This window comes from Colossoma macropomum, unplaced genomic scaffold (genome assembly GCF_904425465.1).
Source record: "Colossoma macropomum unplaced genomic scaffold, Colossoma_macropomum, whole genome shotgun sequence".
Lineage (NCBI taxonomy): Eukaryota > Metazoa > Chordata > Actinopteri > Characiformes > Serrasalmidae > Colossoma > Colossoma macropomum.
The window spans coordinates 2,835,388-2,855,149 of record NW_023495456.1 but is presented as its reverse complement, the minus strand read 5'-3'; the positions used below and the strand labels follow the sequence as shown (position 1 = coordinate 2,855,149).

Genomic DNA, 19,762 nt, shown 5'->3' with positions numbered 1-19,762 from the left:
ATATATATAGTGACTTTTGTGAAAAGGTTCTGTATAGCACCCAAAAGAGTTCTGCTATTGTTTCAAGCTTGTCATCGTAACAGTAGGAGAACCCATCTGCATGTTGTATAGAACCATCTACAGCACATTCACTGTCAAGGTGAAGAACGCTTTCATAATGCAGAGGGTTCTTTGAGTGTTCACGGTTCAATATAGAACCATTTTCTTTACCAAAGAACCCCTGAAGAACTGTCTTTTTAAAATGAAGCTAAAGTCGGTTTTCTGTTCACTGTGTTCTTGTTCAAATTTTCCCGTTCCACCTTAAATGCTGCAGCAGGTATTGTTGTGACACATTAGGTACCAGAATGTAATTATTGCACCATTTAAGGTGGAACAGAAATAAACTGAACCACCGTATCAGGGGTCAGTAGTGATACTGAGCTGGACAGTACAATAGACTGTACAGCAGACTTAAAGTGAGACTGAATTAACATTAAAAACACGAGTTACTGCCACAAATCTTCGTATGTAAACTATTAATTGAGAATCGATACAGTTTCATAAAACAATATCGTGATACTTAAGCGTATCGATATTTTCTTACACCCCTGTTGCTTAGATGTGATTGTGGTGATCAGTGATGGACTGACTGAATGTCTGATCAGCATCAAAATAACCCTCAGGTTTCAGAGTTTGAACCCCTCTGGAACATTAAACCTCGTTCTCCAACATCTTCCTAAGTTTGTTCTTAGGAATGTTCTTGATAAAGGTCCTAAGAAAAAGTCTGCGTCAGATTCATGATGAGTTCTTAAAGCGCAGAACTGTTCTCAGCTCTGTGCTCTTGACTGTGTGTAGATTCTGTTCTTGCCTAAGAACAAACCCCACATCAGAGACACTGGTGAGTCAGAGTCTTCATCAAAACTGCGGAAGTGGGTTTAAGAAGAGATTTCTTCTCTAGAACGGTTGGAGAACGAGGCCCAGTGTTCTCCATGTGCATATTTACAGGTTTGATAACGTTTGATTCAGAGATCCAGATTTGAGTGGTGGTGAAAAAGTCTTGATTCTACAGAGCTCTGATTGTGCAGCACGATGCAGAAATCAAAACTACTCTCGATTTAATTTAATGTAGGTTTAGCTTTCAGTCGAAATGGCCGTCAATTCTTTTTTAAGCATTGATTAAAAATAGACACGTTTAACAGAAAGCTTTAAGTGCTGTTTATCTGATGGTGGCAGTTTTGGGGTCGACCAGGTCTTCCAGGTGGTTGTTAGGAGCCCCATTTTCTCTGTAGCTTTTAATCAGTTTGTGATCTCCAGTTTTGGAAACTTTCACTTTGGTCTTTCTCCTTCATTATGCAGGTGGATTATCTTATATCTCCTCACAAACATCTCCTGAAAAATTAAGAACTTAAAGGCTAAAACAGGTTACGGTCTGAAGGTCACGGGGGGCTGGGAAGTAGTCATGGAGAAAGGTGTAATGACTGTTTTTGGTCCCTAAAGCCACATAAATGATATAAGTGGATTCCAGGAACGAAATAAAGTAAAAATGTAAAGCTGTCTCTCGCTCTTCTTCCCTCTAGACGATGAAGTCGATGACCAGCAGCAAAGCACGGTGGGCAGCGACGGGGCCAACTCGGGAGGAGGTACACCTCCATCCAAACGTAAGGGCAAGTTCAACCTGGGCAAGATCTTCAAACCCTGGAAATGGAAGAAGAAGAAAGGCACCAGCGAGAAGTTCAAGGAGACGTCAGAAGGTACCTGTCGCTCTATCAGTCTGTTTACAATTTGCACTTAAGTTCAAAACTAAAACTCCATGTTCTTCAGAGCTTTTGCTGTAGGAATTGAAGTGATCTATTTCTTCTATGACGCTGTGATCATTTCTGAGCATGCTGTCTATCATCAGGACTTAATGAGCACTGATCATCTGCTTGTTCCATTCTGAGATAACATTGTTTTAATTCTTCTAATTCTGTTCTGCACATTTGGTTTTGGTTCGGTTAAATCAGGCTGTGTTCACATTACAGGCCTCATTGCTCAGTTGAGAGTTTTTTGCCCAAATTAGATTTTCAGACTTCTGTATAAGTGACTCAAATCTGTCCTCACTGTGAACAAAGCTGAAACGACCAGCGTGCACACGTCGTGATCAATAACGTAACCATGTTCGACGAACGATCTAGGACCACATATAAAACTAATTTAGATGTGGTCTCACAGATCTGTGCCACATCGAGGCTAAACATCTGACTTGTGCCACTTCAGCCTGATAATGTGAACAAAGCCCAGATGGTCTCCACCTCTCGTACCACCTTCTAACCAAATAACCCCCCAGACTCACAACCCCGGAGCTCTGTAACCTGCTGTAAGCTCTGTTTAGAAGATCTGTTGACTGTGACGTGTCCTGTTTCTAACCGACTCTCCTCTCTGTCTGTCGTCAGTGCTGGAGAGGAAAATCTCGATGCGGAAGCCCAGACAGGAGCTGATAGATAAAGGAGTACTGAAGGAGATCTCAGACAACGGTACAAGCTAGTCTCGCGGAACCAGATGTAGCTTTTCCAGAAGAACGTCTGGGGACAGCGAGAAGTTGAGAAATGCGAAATTTTGGGTTGTATGTGGGTGGGAACAAACTCAGAGAAGATGGAGTTCACAGTAGGGGGTGCTGGTGCGCTCATCCAAATTGTCCGATGGACTACAAGCCCACCATCAGCACATGGATGTATCGAAGTCAGCGCGGCTGTAAATATTCCCAGAAGAGCAGATTTGAGTCGCTTGTGGAGAACACATTACATGCAGGAAAAAACACATTATCCCTTATGAGTGAAAAACGGTTAGGTCATTGGGGGTGGGGCTTAGAGGGGTCGTAACCTTGTTAGCTGTGCATATCCAGCACCAAAAGATTGTCCCCAGACGTGTATTCTTGTTACAAGATCGCGTCTGGCCCTGCGAGGCAAGAGCCAAGCAAACTCAGCAGAGACATTTCAGATGTTCAGAACTGTTTTCTTACAGGATCAAACCTGGTAACAGAGCGAGCTCTGCTCCCGCACCGTATCCACACTGATATCAGCAGAAAATACCAGAGAGAGAAAAACAAGAAAAAATGTGATCCAGTCCTTCAGAAATCTGTCCTGAAATAGCGCTCGGTTTGTGTGTGTCATGTTAGCTGTTTATTTTTTTTCTGGAGTGGTATTATTCATAATAATAATAATAATAATAATAATAATAATAATAATATTGGGTGTCCCAAAAAAATTGACATCATTTTGTAGTCTAATAATGTAGCCAGTTCTCCCTCAAATGATCTCAAATTTTAACAAAATGTGTAAAAACTAACCAAGTTTATTTTTAGTGTTTTGTTTTCCAGGTTGAAGAACGGCGTTCACTAGAAATGAAAAGGCATTTTGTGTGTTAAAATATGCTCAAACACAGTCAAACGAGAGTGTGCAGCAGCATTTTCGAGAAAATTCAATAAAAATGCACCAACTGGAAAGCAGATCTGGACATGGCACAAAAAATTCAGAGAGGAAGGCTGTCTGTGCAGCGCAAAGGGATCTGGACGACCACCAGTATCAGAAGATAGTAGATTTGTAAAGCTTTGTGAAATCGGTTATAAAATCTACATCCCTCTGAATTTCTTGTTTGAATTTTGATATATAAATCTTGTGTTGTTCAACATGAAGCCTATTTAATTTCGTTTGCATGTAGTTACTCAGATATTCACATCTCAAATGATGTCAATTTTTTTGGGACATCCTGTAATAATAGTAGTAATAATAATAATAATAACTCAGACACTTCACAGTTTACAACCCAGTCAAACTCCACTGTCACGGTCCAAAGTCTCCGATTTGCGGCCCAGTCAAACTCCACTGTCACAGTCCAAAGTCTCTGACTCGCAGCCCAGTCAAACTCCACTCTCACATTCCAAAGTCCCCCGTGGCCCAGTCAAACTCCACTGTCACAGTCCAAAGTCTCCGATTCGCGGCCCAGTCAAACTCCACTGTCACGTTCCAAAGTCTCCGATTCGCGGCCCAGTCAAACTCCACCCTCACGTTCCAAAGTCTCCGACTCGCGGCCCAGTCAAACTCCACCCTCACGTTACAAAGTCTCAGATTCGCGGCCCAGTCAAACTCCACCCTCACGTTACAAAGTCTCCGACTCGCGGCCCAGTCAAACTCCACCCTCACATTCCAAAGTCTCCGACTCGCGGCCCAGTCAAACTCCACCCTCACATTCCAAAGTCTCCGACTCGTGGCCCAGTCAAACTCCACCCTCACATTCCAAAGTCTCCGACTCGCGGCCCAGTCAAACTCCACTGTCATACTGCAAAGTCCTTGACTCGTGGTTCAATACTAATAAAAGTGCCCATTCCTAAAAATAATTATACACACATTTGCAATACAAGTGATATTTCTGTTTTGTGTAACTGAATTAAAAAAGTTGTCGTTTTATATAACTCATGTTTTTAATTATGTATGGGGTAGTTTAGGTTAAGCATGGATTTCAGTTAAAAATATTTCACTTTAAAAGTTAACAGTTTTAAAGCTGTCAGCTGATACTCGATATTGTACTCGATATTGTACTCGATATTGTACCATCTCTAATAGGGATCTACCTACACACGAAACCTGACTTTATTAGTGTCTCTGTAGGTATTATTATAGTGTTCCACTAATACCCAGTAATTGTTTTTGCAGAGAGTAATGATGTGAAAGCTCCTTCAGTGAAGAACGGCCACACTGCGCCCATCTCCGGGGACCGAGGGGCAGACACGGGGTCGGAGGTCAGGGGCCCGACCCGACGGCCGCAGGGCGAGGACCGGAAGAGTACCCTGGCACCGGAGTCCGATAGGCGCAGTCGGGTGCCGTCCGACGTGACCCGTAACCGGCAGCCTCTGGACGTGGACGCCCGTATGCGCATACCCTCGGACTCTGACCGCCGCAACCGCCTCGAGTCAGACGGAGAGAAACGGACGTCGTCTTTACCAAGAGACAGACACGGACAGGACGAGGGCAGATACCGCGATCGGAGAGACGAAAACAGAGAACGGAGGGACGAGAGGGAGGACAGAGGAAGGAGGGATGACAGAGAGGACAGAGAGAGACGGGACAAACGGGAAGAGCGGGACGTAAGAGCGGAGAGGGATAAGAGAGACCGGAGAGACGAAAGGATGGACAGAGAGGACAGGGAAAGGAGAGACAAAGAAGAGTGGGAGAAGAGAGAAGGAAGAGGGGACAGGGATGACAGGAGAGATGACCGAGACAGACGGGATGACAGAGAAAGGAGAGAAGAGCGGGAGAGGAGAGAGGACAGAGAAAAAAAGGACAGACGAGACGAGCGAGAGAGGAGGCCCGAGAGCGAGTGGAGGGACGACAGAGAAAGAAGAGAAGAGCGAGAGAGGAGAGAGGAGAAGGAGAGATGGGAAGAGCGAGAGAGGAGAGAGGAACGGCTGAGGAGAGAGGAACGAGAGAGGAAGGAAGAGCGAGACAGGAAGGAGGGCAGGAGGCCGGACCTGGCAAAGCAGGTTTCGGACAGCAAGGCGGTCAGGCCGCACTCAGAGATGGACATGAAGAGCACCCTGCAGAAGAGCTCCTCCGAAGCGGGACAGAAGGTCCGGCCGATGTCCGAGGCTGACCGTAGGAGCACGCTCCCGCGACCCACGCCCGCCGAGGACGACCCCAGAGCTCGTGCAGGTAACAGACTCACAGCATATCTGTTTATTTCAGCCAGCGTTGATGTGATTTAGTGGAAGATCGTCTACAAGCAGAGACACTAAAGGGATGGTTTGGTGATGAATCACATTTATACAGTTTTCCACACTTATCGATCAGACAAGACATGATTGGTGTCCAAATTTTTTCTTTAGTTTAGCGCTGGAGCTGCGAGACTTCAGCAAAACCTCACTGTGTACCAAAATGTTGTTGATGTCTAGTGCTGGTAGTGTTGTAGTTCCAGTTTAAAACTCAAAAAGCAAAATTTGTACACCAAACACATCTGGGCTGATGTAAAGCTGTTGATTTAAAGGAATACTCCAGCATCTTGTAAAAGTCTGTAACATTAAAAACATTAAAAAACTGACATGACATAAACATGACAGCTGACATAACCCTACATAAATGTTTAGAAATGCCTATTCCAACAGGCATTATCTGTCATAAAGGCTGTTTTAGCTAACTTTGATTAAAACTGGCAAATGTAACCTTTATAAAGAATGACGCCTGTTGGAATAAGCGTTTATAAACATGTATGTAGGTTATGTCAGCTTGTTTGTCATGTAGCCTTATGAACAGAACCCTGCAGTAAAGTGTTACCAAAAAGACTAAACAGTATACGAGCCTATATTTTATAATAAGGATGCGTCGATACCGATACTGGCCAAAATCACTTGATCGGATATCGAGAGGAAAAAAGAATAGTCTGATATGATCTGTTAGCTTAAACTCACGTAAATGCTTAACTAAACTTTCGCATGTTCAATTTCATTTTGAGTGTTTTAGTGGTGCTGAGGACTCAAAAACACTGCTAACAGTTCTGTGTGTTAAACATAAAGAAAAACAGCAGTGTTGCATATCAGAGTCACGTTGCTGAGTCAGACTGTGCATTTCTTCCTTTAGGCGAGCAGAATATTGAGCATGATGTTATTTAGATGCCTCAGTTAAGCAAAGTGTGTCCAGATAAATGTGATTTAACAGCTTGGTTGTTTAACAGAGGAAAAAAGATGGTATCGGATTATTATCGGTATCGGGAGACGTGCAAGATTTTGGTATCAGTATCGGTATTGGACATGAAAAAGTGGTATCGAGCCACCCCTATATTTTATAATAGTATACTGTATTTCATTACTAAACCCCCCCCCGTCAAACCAAACGTCCTCTTGGCCCAAACTTCTGTGAGCCCTGCCAATTTAATGTTTCCATGATTCAAAACACACTTATAATATAGAAGCCAGTGAGCAGAATCCCAATCCCAACATGTTTTACTCTCACTTTTCACAGACTTTCACAGCCAACACGAAGTCTGCCGGTCACTATTGCCTCTGCCGTTGGCATGGCAACAACCCAGATAACAGACTGACTGACTGTGTCCCGGCAACTAAAAGTTTATGACAAACATCAGAAAGATTAATTTATCATGCGTGACACAGCAAAATTACACAGTGTCCAGTGTGAGAACAGAGCTGATCCTCTCAGTCTGTTTCATCCTGACACCTCTGCTGTTACAGTGGGGCGTCAGCTGTGAGCTTCAAGCCTGAGGGTTTCAGTACAGATATAAATGATAAAAAAATTAATAAATAAATACCTTTTTATTATTTATAGCACTTTTCGTACAAAAGGCAGCTTTACAGCTGAAAAGCAAAATTAATTAATAAAAGCAAAAAGTCAACAAAAGCAGAAAAAGGAATGAAAAGAATAAAACTAATATGATCATAAAATGAGTTAAAATGACAAAGTAAATGATAATATTTTAATTAGGTAGGTTAAAAAGCTACATTTTCAGATGCAAACTGAACATGAAAGCAGAAAAGGAACTATGGAGAAAACTAAGATGATCAAACGATATGTTCGAAATGTTCAACTTTAAAAATTTCTTAAAAATGTGAACTGAACTTGACTGTCTAACTGTAATGAGGTGATGAGTCTCATTTTAGCGGAAGACCAGAATCTGCAGATCTAAGATCACATACAGTGACGCATTCAGTGAGGAGCACAGGAGCTTTAAGGCCATTTATGGCTTTAAAAACCAATAAAAGAATTTTAAAATATGTCCTAGAAGACAGGCAGTCAGTACAGTGTGTAAATGGAGTGATATAAGCTCTCTTTTTTGTTTTTGTTAGGATTTGTGCTGCTGCATCTTGTACAAGTTGTAGAGAACGTAATGTTTTCTTAGGAAGTCCAGTAAAAAGGGAGAAAAGGCTTAGTGATATTCCTCAGATGATAGAATGCAGCCTTAGTAACATTATTTAAATGAGGGATAAAACAATAATGCGAATCTAAAATGACACCAAGATTTGCATATACAGTATATTATATACAGTATATTATATACAGTGTATTATACAGTATAGTATATTCAGTGTATTATATAAAGAGGCGAACACATTAAGATTGTTGTCTGCCGTTAATTGACGCTGGATTATTCCTTTAAATCAGTTTTGTTGTTATGAAAAGAACGCATACAGTTCTATGGCACACGTTTATAGTTAAGCTCTGTAAAGCTGCTTACATCATAACCACGAGGAAACGCTTAGCTCAGCTCTGTTTTCCTCTCAGACCAAAGCCATACGTGCTTCAGCTGACCCGTACGCATATGGTCACTACCTTAAAGAGCCCATATCCTACATTTTTCATGTGTGTCACTTTTTGTCCGCTCCGTGTTTGTCTGGGTTTGTGCACGAGACGTCCAGCCTCAGTGAAATACAGTTTAACAGTATTTGCATATTACGTGTTTTTTTTCAGGATATGGGCCCTTTAATGTGCTGTGTTCCCCTTTGTGACTGTCTGAGTCTGAGTTTGTGTATGTTTATGTTTTTCTGTCTGCATGTTTGTGACCCTCTGTTAGGGTCCGTTGGTGTGCGCTTTGCCCCCATCCCTGAGCCTGACACGGGACGTGCCCCCCACAAGGAGCCGCTGCCCCTCCCTAAACAGGCCATCCTCCCCCCTAAATGGCTGATGTCCCCCCCTTCCACAGAGTCTGGCCATGCCTCACCCTCCTCATCCTGTTCGTCAGCATCATCAGCATCGTCTACGTCCTCTTCGTCCTCCGCCCCCCCCATCGCTAAGCCCCCTCCCCGCACCGTCTCTCTGATGGTAGAGGACTCGTCTCGTCGAAGTCCCGTACCTGCAGTCATGGCAGGAGGACAGGACGCCCCTCCTGCCGTCCCTGCTCATGCTGCCCCTTCTGCCCCTGCTGCTACTGCTAACCCTCCTGCCCCCGCTGCCAGTGCTCCCCATCCTGGCCCCGCTGCCACTGTTACCCCTCCTGCCCCCGCTGCCATTGTTACCCCTCCCACCCCTGTTGCCCCTGCTGCTCCTGCTGTCCCCGCTGCCTCTACTGCCCCGGCTCCCCCTGCAACCTCTAAGCAGCCCCCTGTGCCGCCTCCCAAACCCACCAACCGCAACAGCAACCCTACACTGCAAGGTGAGTCCTGTCTGCTTCTGCTGCTGCAGTGGAACTGAGATCTGATGGGTTCTAGTACAAAACCATGCACTGAATTAAAGGGGAATTCCACCCATTTTTTCAAAATTACAACATAATTTAGTGGTTGAAAGTGATTCAGAGTGGTTTGGTGTGAAATGGTTCAGATGTCTGTACAGTGGTGGTGATAGGAACCAGGGGTCGCCATGACTACAACACAGATATAGACACTTTATTTACTATCCAGAACCACCAGTGAACCTACACGAGTCTTCTGAGTTTTTATGGAATGTTGATGATGGAAAATAGTGGAAAATCTGAAATAATCAGTTTTCTTTGGGGACTATTTTGCTTCACAGCGCCCTGCATGTATCCCTCCACCATGAGAGAAATCAGCAGGTCAAATTATTCCCTTTAATTTCATTTATCTCTGCTTGCATACAGGAATATTTGACCGGATTAGAACGTAACCTGGGTATCTTTAGAGTTGTGGAGAAATTCATACTGATCACATGCTGCATATTATTTACTGCCTTTAGGCACAATCAGTACACAAGGCTGCCTCCATCACAGCCTCAGTGTAATCAGCGCCTTTCAGGAGTTATTTGTTTAAACTCCTGTGAAACTGCAGGGCTTTATTAACACTCTGGGTGGAAAAGTCAGAGCTGTGAAATTCACTGAGCAGAAATAACGCAGAGTTGCAACATCTGAGATGGTCAGAACTTGCAGAGCACAGCGAAACATCTTATCAGTCGATTCGCTGGAATCTTTATCTTGATCTTAATGAGGTTCTAGAAATGCTTGTTTGAGATGCAGTGTGTGTGTTACTGCATGGAATGCGGCGGTTTCCCAACAGCCAGTTGCAGAGGCCACAGACAGCTGCATACAACACTGCAGGTATTTGTCCTACACACTTTAAAAAGAGGGTTCTTCAAGGGTTCTTTAGTAAAGAAAATGCTTCTGTATAGAACCATGAACACTCAAAGAACCCTTTGCATGATTAAAGAGTTCCTTGCATTCTTTGCATGGTGAAATGGTTTTTCAGATTGATGAGGAATGTGTTATAGATGGTACTACATAGAACCTTTTGAAAAAGGGTTCTATATAGCACCAAAAAGAGTTCTTCTTTTGTTAAAATGTCAAGCTTGACACAATCGAAGAACCCTTTTTGGTGCTACTTAGAACCTTTTTCAGAAAGATTCTATATAGAATCATCTACATCACATTGTCCATCAATCTGAAGAACCCTGTCACGATGCAGAGAACTTTTCAGTCACGTAGAGGGTTCTTTGTCCAAAGCGCAAGTGCTGAAAAGTGACCTCAGGGTCAGCAGCTCAGTTTACAGCTGTGTTTTTCTTTCACTTTCCACTTCAACACTTTCCTGAAGAGATTTTATGCAGTTCAAAGGCTAAAATTCACCTGAGATGTTTTAAGCAGGACTGAGTTTTATAATCGCGTTGAAATGGATTTGGACAGTGAAGGTCATAAAATATCTAAAACTTATTAAGCATTAAATTCTCAAGCGATCCACTTGAGAAGTATCCACTCCACAGTGACCCTGTGGTCAGAAACTGACCGCTGACTAAAGGCCAGAACTGAAGAACGCAGAGCTGATAAACTCAAACACAAAGAAAAATGATCTGGAGTTGGTGTTTGTGGTTGTGCGGCGTTATAATAATGCCATTTGTTGAGGTCTTGAAAGGTTTTTATTTAGAGTTACCAAGTTTGGTTTTAAATATTGTGCGCACTTAAAAAGTGGTTCTTGAAGTGTTCTTCAGTAAAGGCCTTGGCTGTATTTAGAACCATGCGTTCTATATAGAACCATTTCATGGTAAATGGTTCTTAGCATGATGAAATGGTTCTTCAGATGATGGAGGATGTGTTGTATATGGTTCTATATAGAGTATTTTTGAAAATGGTTCTATAGAGCACCAAAAAGGGTTCTTCAGTTGTTGCAAGCTTGACATCGTAATTTGGTGCTATATAGAACCATTTTGCAACACGTTCTCCATCAATCTGAAGAAACATTTCACCATGCAAAGAACCCTTTAATCCTGCAAAGGGTTTTTTGAGTGTTCATGGTTCTATACAGAACCATTGTCTTCACTAAAGAACTATCGAAGAGCCATCTTTTTAAAGAGTGTAGAAGAACCCTTTTTGGTGCTGTAGAGAACACATTCTCCATCAATCTGAAGCACCATTTCACTATGCAAAAATCCCTTTAAGCATGCCAATGACTCTATATAGAACTCGTGTCTCTAAAGGAACCAGTGCCTTTACTAAAGAACCCGTGAAGAGCCATGTTCTTAAGTGTGTGCTTCAGGCATTTGTTTTAAGTGTCATGGATGGAATTTGGCTCCCTCAGTGGAAAACCATTTAAGTTCTGTAAAGAAGAGTCAGAGTTATTTGGACGTTCTCTCCCTCAGCGCAGAGAACACTGCTGGACTCCTCAGACGCTTGAAAGATGGAGAACTTGAATGTGACGGTAGTTGATGAGGCAGTGGAGCATGTTGGCAGGATAGAGAGCAGAAATGTGGACCTGCTGGCCAGATTAAATCTTTCACTGCAGGCGAGAAGATTATGAACCTCAGCTGGTTTGTATTTTGGGAGATTTTTGTTATTTAGTTTTTGTATTTTACCTCACATTTTTAAAATTTGGTCATTTTCAACTGCAGCAAGTAGCTGATTGTTGGCAGCCCATTTTGCTGTCATCTTATTTTTAATATTTATTTTATTAATTTTTGCTTTTCGCTTCTGTTTCATCATAAATGCATTATGGTAACACTTTTTATGAGTACCATGTCTATAATAACCTCTGAACACATTCATAACACATTATAATGCATTCATAAGGCATCATTAACATGGCTCTAAATACTGATCAGGCTGATGGGAGTGTGTCTGAGAGTTTATGGGCGTCTATATGACTGTAGTAGAGCAGGTTCAGGCTTGTCTCTGGTATGTTTGTCAGGTGCTCTGAGCTCAGGTACACGCCTGCTAACGGACTCTGGTTGTAGGTTTGGTTGGGTGGGTTTTTGTCACAGCATGTTCTGGTGCTGAACCCACGCTAGACTGCAGGCTAAAGCCCAAACAGCTGCAGACAGATGCTCGTTTGCTGTTCGGGAATAGTTCAGGTATTTTGCCCCGAGAGGTGAAAAAATGAATGTAATAACGAGCTGTAGCATTGAGAACAATCCAGTTCCACTTCTTTCTCTGCACTCTGTTTACGCTGCTAGAGGAACCTCACCTACATCCCCAGCTCATGGCAGCATTAATGCATTAAAGATTTCTCAAAATGTCTTAAATATTGGCATTAAAATGAATTAAAAAGCATTAAATTGAATGTTCTGATCCCTGTAGATACCCTGATAACTCTACATCTGGTTGAGTGCCACGTTCTGCAGCAATGAACCGCATTTTTACATAACACGTTTATTATGAATATTATATGTTGGCAGGTTAAACGCTCTGCTGCATCATGTTTAGGATTTAACAGCGCCTTCAAAACCAAGAGCTCAGTGAACCAGCGTACTGATGAGTTTGCGGTTCGAATGATGAGACAGGGTATTTACATTTCATTACAAAGCTGTGTTTAGCTGACTCTCCAAAAGGGGGAGCCATTAGCACTCAGATTGCTTTTACTGAATGAGAGGAAACCCACACCAGCAGGATCTCACTAATCCTGGATGGCTGCAGACAGAAACTGCATGTATGTGAGAGAAAATGTGATATCCGGTGTTACAGATGATCTGTGTACGTGAAGTTAAAGGTTTTATTTAACGAAGTCGAGGCTGAACATTTTGGCCGACATTTAAAAGAGAACTCCGGTAATGCTGAGGATCAGAACATGCAGAGTAAAAACATTAATAAGTCACCTGATGGATATAAGCGCCAGTGGATGTTGGGCACTCATACAGTGAAGATTTCTGCGTTAAAAACTTTGATTTGTGTGGATGGAGGTTCATGAAATGACCAGCTCAAGGCAGCGTTAAGGATTCCTCAAGATTTCTCAAATGTTGGCAATAAAAATTAATTTTTAAAGATATTGAATTTGCTGATACCTGCAGATTCACACCTAAAACACGGTTCTTCGGGGGTTCTTTAGTAAAGAAAATGGTTCTACATAGAACCATGAACACTCAAAGAACCCTTTGCACCGTGAAATGGTTTTTCAGATTGATGTAGAATGTGTGGTTCTGTAAAGAACCCTTTTGAAAAGGGTTCTTTAAGCAACAAAATGGGTTCTTCTATTGCAACAAGCCTGACATCGTAATTACAGCTGAACCATTTTTTGGTGCTAGATAGAACCCTTTCAAAAAGGCTGTATATAGAACCATCTACATCACACACTCCATTAATCTAAAGATCCTTTTCACCCTGTAAAAGAACGCTTTAATCGTACAAATGGTTCTTTGAGTGTTCATGGTTCTAAATAGAGCCATGTTCTTTACTAAAGAGCCCTTGAAGAACCATCATTTTAAGTGTGTACAGTAATAAACTGTACTGTGAGAACGCTGAAGCTAGACAGAATAACTGAAACTCCAAACTGAAACAGTGTGTATCTAGTATAAGAGGCATTTTAAAAGGTTCTAGTGCAGCTCATTGTCTCCATATTTTAAATAAATAACAAAAACATGAACTTCTAACTCATCTATGAAGAACTGACCACTGAACTTCTAGTCACGTTTAATTGGCTTCAACAAAAATTAGTAAATCCAGTGTTAAATGAGCACAAAACCCACAACCCTCCGAGCTGTGAAGGGGCTGAATGTGTGGTATTTTCTACATCTGGTTAGTTGTTGTTTAGATAATCCTCAGTACAGTCAGAGCGATAAAGCCTCTCTGCAGAGAGTCGGTAGTTAATCAGATCTGAAGAAACATTCAGAACGTGTAGAACAGCATTCCAGAGCACTGAGGCTGCTATAGCACAAACACAACCCCCATTTCATTTCACAGATGTACTTCATACTGATACTTACTATATTTTTGTTTATTTCCTTTAGGAATGTTCAGTATTTATGTGTTTAATACTGTGGCAGTGGTGCTCAGCAGTGACACTCAGCTGTTCTTTCACCCACAGTGAATTTAGCCTGGTAATATTTTAAAGTCTGCTTTTTAACAGTTACTAAACTATTAGCAAGCGATTAAAGTGCTCTACTAAACAGAAACATAACATTTATCAGCAAGCTTACAAATGTGTTATAGCTAAGCAGTAGAACACGAGAGGGGAGTGTGTTATCGCGAAATGACATCACGGCTGTGATTTGGTCGCCGTAGATCATCACAGCCGTGATGTTATTGGCGATAACACACTCCTCGAGTGTTCTACTGCTTTAATACAACAGTTAAATAAATAAAGTAATAAATTAATAAACTGGGCCGTGAACGACCAAAACTTTTTTATTCTTAATAAGCACTGCCTTACCTTTAGTATATTCATATAAATAATATTTCCAGGCTACAAACTGTTAAACATGGACATCTCAGACTTAAGAGCAAAACAATTGAAATATTGTAATTTTAGAAAACATTGATATTGTAAATTATATCATGAGTTACTGTAAAATGAGTTCAGGCGTCCACAATAAGTAAAATGTGACCATTTACTATTATATTTGGTCAGTGTGAATTCATATAATTATTATAATTATTACCTGCTTATATTTTTTGATTAAAGCAATTAAAAATAGACCTTATTAACACATCTACAGCACGTTTCTAAGCTTCACTTATCGTGCTTCCTTTTACTATTAATAGTTCGATAATAGTTTGTTGTTAAGAAGCAGATCCTAAAATAACGTGTTTGGCAAAATACACTATCATTATCTTCACCACTGATTTAGTCACTGTGAGTTTAAATCCAGCATTTAATGAACTCGGAGCCTAAAACCCTGAGGGTAAATGAATCTGGTGAGGTGTGGAATGTAGGCCTGTAATCATCCAGTCCAACCAGTAGTGCAGTCCCACTAATGCAGAATGCAGAACTGGAGCTCCGCCCTCTTTAAAGGGGGTCTGCTGACCCCTGGCCTGTCAAGGGCACATTGAGGGTGAGGCACACAGCTGCTTCCAGCATTAGAGGCCTCAGAGCAGACAGACCCCCGCACCACTTCAGCGTTAGGCCATTTATAGACCACCACTTCTGAGAGCGCTCTGCCGGGTCAAGCTCGAGTTAAACTCGGGTCAACTCGCCCCACACCGCTGTGAACTGGATGTCGGCGTGAGATTGCGTAGAGATTTGAGTTGGATTGAGGGGGACAAGATTATAAATAGGGCTTTTAAAATATTGTCTTGAATATTTTATAAGAACAGGAAAAGAGACGTTTCACGTTTTCATGCTTTAACTGGATGAACTAAAGGTATGGATGTTGTTATTGTTGCGGATATTCATCCATCGTTTCGTCTTACTTTGCAAAAAAAAAAGACGATTCTTTGAAGCAGGTCAGCTCCCAGTGTTCAGCTAAGAGCTCTCAAACAGCTGTAAGGCTAGATAGGACTCTGACGCTGCTGACGTCCCCAGAGCGAGTGTTTTCACTCATTTCCACACTTGACAGAGAAAAATCGAGACTTCGTTTGGTTCCACGCACGGTTCTGTGTGAATTTAGACGGTTTGGGTGAAGAACAGTTACTTCATATCAGCTGATATGTTAAGCAAATTAGCCAAATTAGATGCTTTAGAGTGGTGGTCATCTCTCAAATAGGTGGACCATGAACTAGAACTTGAAACGTAAGCTCTGTTGGTTCTTGTTTTTGATTGTTCTGATGGTTTTAAAAGGTTCCCCCAGAACCGTCTGTCTAAACCCAGACCATTAATGAACGCTTACTCACAGGACTGCAAACGGAACAAACTGAGCATGACTGCTACTTTCCACAGGGTTCTTATCCTACAGAGACCACCGCCTAATCCTTACACAACTGACACATGACCCCAGAGCCACAATAGCAGGTCCATAGGAGTTCCCTGAAGACCACTGTTCCTTGTTCTCCAACATGTTCCTAAGTTTGTTCTTAAGTGCGCTGTTGTGAAAGATCCTAAGAAAAAGTCTGCGTCAGATTCATGTCGTGTTCTTAAAGCGCAGAACTGTTCTCAGCTCTGTGCTCTTGACTGTGTGTAGATTCTGTTCTTGCCTAAGAACAAACCCCACATCAGAGACACTGGTGAGTCAGAGTCTTCGTCAGAACTGCGTAAGTGGGTGTAAGAAGAGATTTCTTCTTAAGGACGGTCGGGGGGCGTAATGTTCTGAGAATTGGAACCTGATGTTTTGGTTGTCAGAGATTTAACCCCAAAATGTTAAGCCGCTTTTCCACCACAAGGTACCGACTTGACTCAACTCTACTCACTGTTTTTGGTATCACGTCGAGGTTCTAAGCGAGCTGAGCTGATACCAAACGTTGACGTGGAGAAACTGCAGAGTACCAGCTGATTGGTTGGAGAGAATTGCTAAACACATGCTAACATTAGCTACCAGGTTAGCGTCGCCAGAACCGTCTCGTCGTCTGAACTCTGGCGAAGTTTCATCCAAACTCTCCTGTTTTTAGTCTCGCTGCCATCGGCCTCTTCTGAATACAGTTTGTCTCGGTTTCATGCGGTGTCGCTGTGACGACCAGCTACATTGAGGGGGCGCTATATCTGCAGTGGAAAATGAAGTATACTGAAAGAACCCTTTACATGATTAAATGGTTCTTTGCATTGTGAAAAGGTTCTTCAGATTGATGGAGAATGTGGTTCTTTTTTCAAAAAGATGACCCTTTTTTGAAAAGGGTTCTATATAGCACCAAAAAGGGTTCTTCTTTTGCTACAGGCTCGACATTGTATCAACAGAAGAACCCTTTTTGGTGCTATGTAGAACCCTTTTAAAAAAGGGTGTAAAACACATTCTCCATCAATCTGATGAACCCTTTAACCATGCAGAGAACCTGTTAATCTTGTAAAGGGTTCTTTCAGATTCTATGCAGAATCACTTTCTCTGTTAAAGAGCGTTTTTTAAATGTGAGCTGGTACCAAAGTCGAGTCGAGGTAATCAGTTGGGGGCTAACTGTACTGACCCTCATTCCCCTCCAGCTGCAACGTTACACAGACGCACTAAAGCCCAGCCTCCTCCGTACTGGACCAGCTGGAGACAGCAGGCCGCCAACGGCGTCTTCCTCTCCCTGCCCAGCTATCTGTGTCGCCGTGGCCCTCTGCCCTGCCCAGGTGCCAGCCTGCCTCCGGCACGCGTGCCTGTCAGTCAGTACCCCCTAAAAGAGTCCACACCCGGACCGTGCATGTGTCTCAGCTGTCTCGCTCCAGAACCAGCAGAAGAGGCATCTGATCCTCCTTTCCTCCCTTTATCAGCACCACAGAGAGAGCGCAGGATCAGGATCGGACGAGTTTTCAGTTGTATATAGTTTTATATATGATTTTATGATGTACAGTATTGTGCAAAAGTGCTCTGAGAAAATCTGTAAATCCGTGTAGTTGGGAAATGGGAGTATTTATGTTTCGCTGCTGTTGGAAGAAAACCTCGCATCTCCACGTTTTTCAGTTTTTGAGATAATTTGAAAATACCCATTGCCCTTTACATTGTTTGTACATTTCATGAAGAAAGAACCCAAAATTACTTGGAAAAAAGTCTGGTTCCATTGACTTACATTGAAAGTAAAGCAGGTTTTTTTCTTCTCCTGTAAAGTTACCGTTTTGGAAATACGAGGTTTTCTTCCGACAACAGCGATTTGTTCTAATGTTATTTAATGGTTTACTGTACATATCGTTGCTGCTGGGACAAAACCTCATATCTCCATTTTTGTGTTTTTTCATTTTTTGACAGAACCTGAAAAGGTCATTTGCCCTTTATGACGTGTCAAAATATCATGATGAATGGACCAACAGAAATGCTCCAAAATCAATGTTCCATTCACTTCCATTAAAGTTCAGGATGTTTGTCCTTGTCCTGTAACGTTACCTTTCTGGAGATATGAAGTTCTATTCTGATAGCAGCAAAATACATCATTTTAAAGACCCTTCGTGCAAAATAAACTCAACCTGGCTTTTTAAGACCACCAATTTGGGCATAAAAATCCAGGTGCACCTGTAGAAATACAGACTGCGTTACTTTGCGCTGGTCATGGGCTGATAAAGGAGAGGAACCGAGAGCCGAGAGCTCCTTTTGGACTGGAACGAGAGGATGTTGGACTGAACTAACAGACCATCTGCAGCTGAAAATAAACCCAAGTGTTTGTAATAATATCTAACCCAACCCGTCATCTCCGATCGGTGCATGAGAACACCGGGCCAGACCGCGGCCTCAGCTGCACATACCGGTTTAATTTACTGAAGTATTTCTGTCCATATCAGTGTCCAGCATGGTTTGTTGTGCATGAAGCCTAAAGATGCTGTGAAAGTAATTATGCTTAATTTTAATGTTTAATTACGACTGAAGTGAACAACTAACTTTACTCCGTGAAGCTGAGCTCAGTAACACTAACACAGTGTTTTCTAATCTGCTCCTCCAGTCCTGCACAGTTCAGCGCTTTTCCTGCTCTGATGTACCCACTTCATCTCAGAAAGGGCTTCTCATCTGCCGATTAGTGGGAGTTTGAGCAGGAAAACGGAAAAATATGCAGGACCAGAGCTGGAACCCTCTGCACTGGGGGCGGGCGATATGAAGATGTGATTGTTATTGTGATAAATTACTTTTCTGAATATATGTATAATAGATCATAAAAAAAAATATATATATATACGAGCCTGCGAGCAACAGGAACCAGTGTACAGTAGGCCTGTGCCAGTAGCAGAACCCTCTCATTTGGAGAACCGTCTAGAAAATAACCGTAGTGAACAGTCAGAGCAGGTTGTGGTGGATTTTTTCCCCTTTTGCTTTACTTTTTATTTGACAAACTTCATCTTATGCTTTTATTGTGTCTTCTCTTTAGTCCGCTTCATATTTAGGAACCGTCTAAGGATACACTTTTTCTCGCCACGTTCCGGCGCACTGGATCCCTCTACAGGTTCTGATTTGTTTTAACATAGGAAAGAAGCGTGCAGTGAGATTAAAATACAGACTTGCGCTTTTTATGCTTTTATCATTTTTAGAGTGCATCAGTTGTCCGAGCTCGCTCAGTACAGTAAGCTCACTACCTTAGTACCTAATCTCAGAGCTCTGTGTGGATTAGATTTTGGTTCCGTCTCAAATGATGTGATCTTTATCCAATCAAACAGCTTCCCGTCAACAGTTCTGTATAAAACTAGATATTTAATTATTTTGTTGAATTGTAATGAATGAATAAAAGAGAAAGAGAGCCAGTCTCTGTTGTTTTCATGTTTTGTTTTGCATTCGTGGTGAAGACCAGTCTACTCTGCCCCTAGTCTAATTGGTGCCCTCATTTGCATAAAATATCCATACTCATTTGCATAAAATAGAAATCTACAGGACTTCACTCCGAGACAAAGTAGCAAAAGAACATGTACCATAAAAATTGACCACTCTTGGGCTTTAAAACAGCTTCCACACTCGACCAAATGTCCCGAACTCGCAGAGCGGAAAAAGAGCTCTAGTGTAAAAACACCCTTAGTATTGAGTTAAATCAATAAATCAACAATGTAAGGAACATAAATGAGTTTAACCATCACTGGGGCTGTTACTGCGGTGACTCGGTCAACCATCACCAGGCACAGGCCTCT

At 42.1% G+C, this 19,762-nt stretch overlaps 1 protein-coding gene across 1 annotated transcript in view; it reads left to right on the top strand.

Moving 5' to 3' along the window:
- The window catches only part of phactr4a (phosphatase and actin regulator 4a), a 49,108-nt gene that overhangs the window by 17,291 nt on the left and 12,055 nt on the right, over window positions 1-19,762 (top strand). The window contains 5 exon segments of the mRNA XM_036562609.1: window positions 1,557-1,730; window positions 2,412-2,492; window positions 4,668-5,663; window positions 8,530-9,108; window positions 17,165-17,329. Coding sequence (XP_036418502.1) covers window positions 1,557-1,730; window positions 2,412-2,492; window positions 4,668-5,663; window positions 8,530-9,108; window positions 17,165-17,329 — 1,995 coding nt within the window.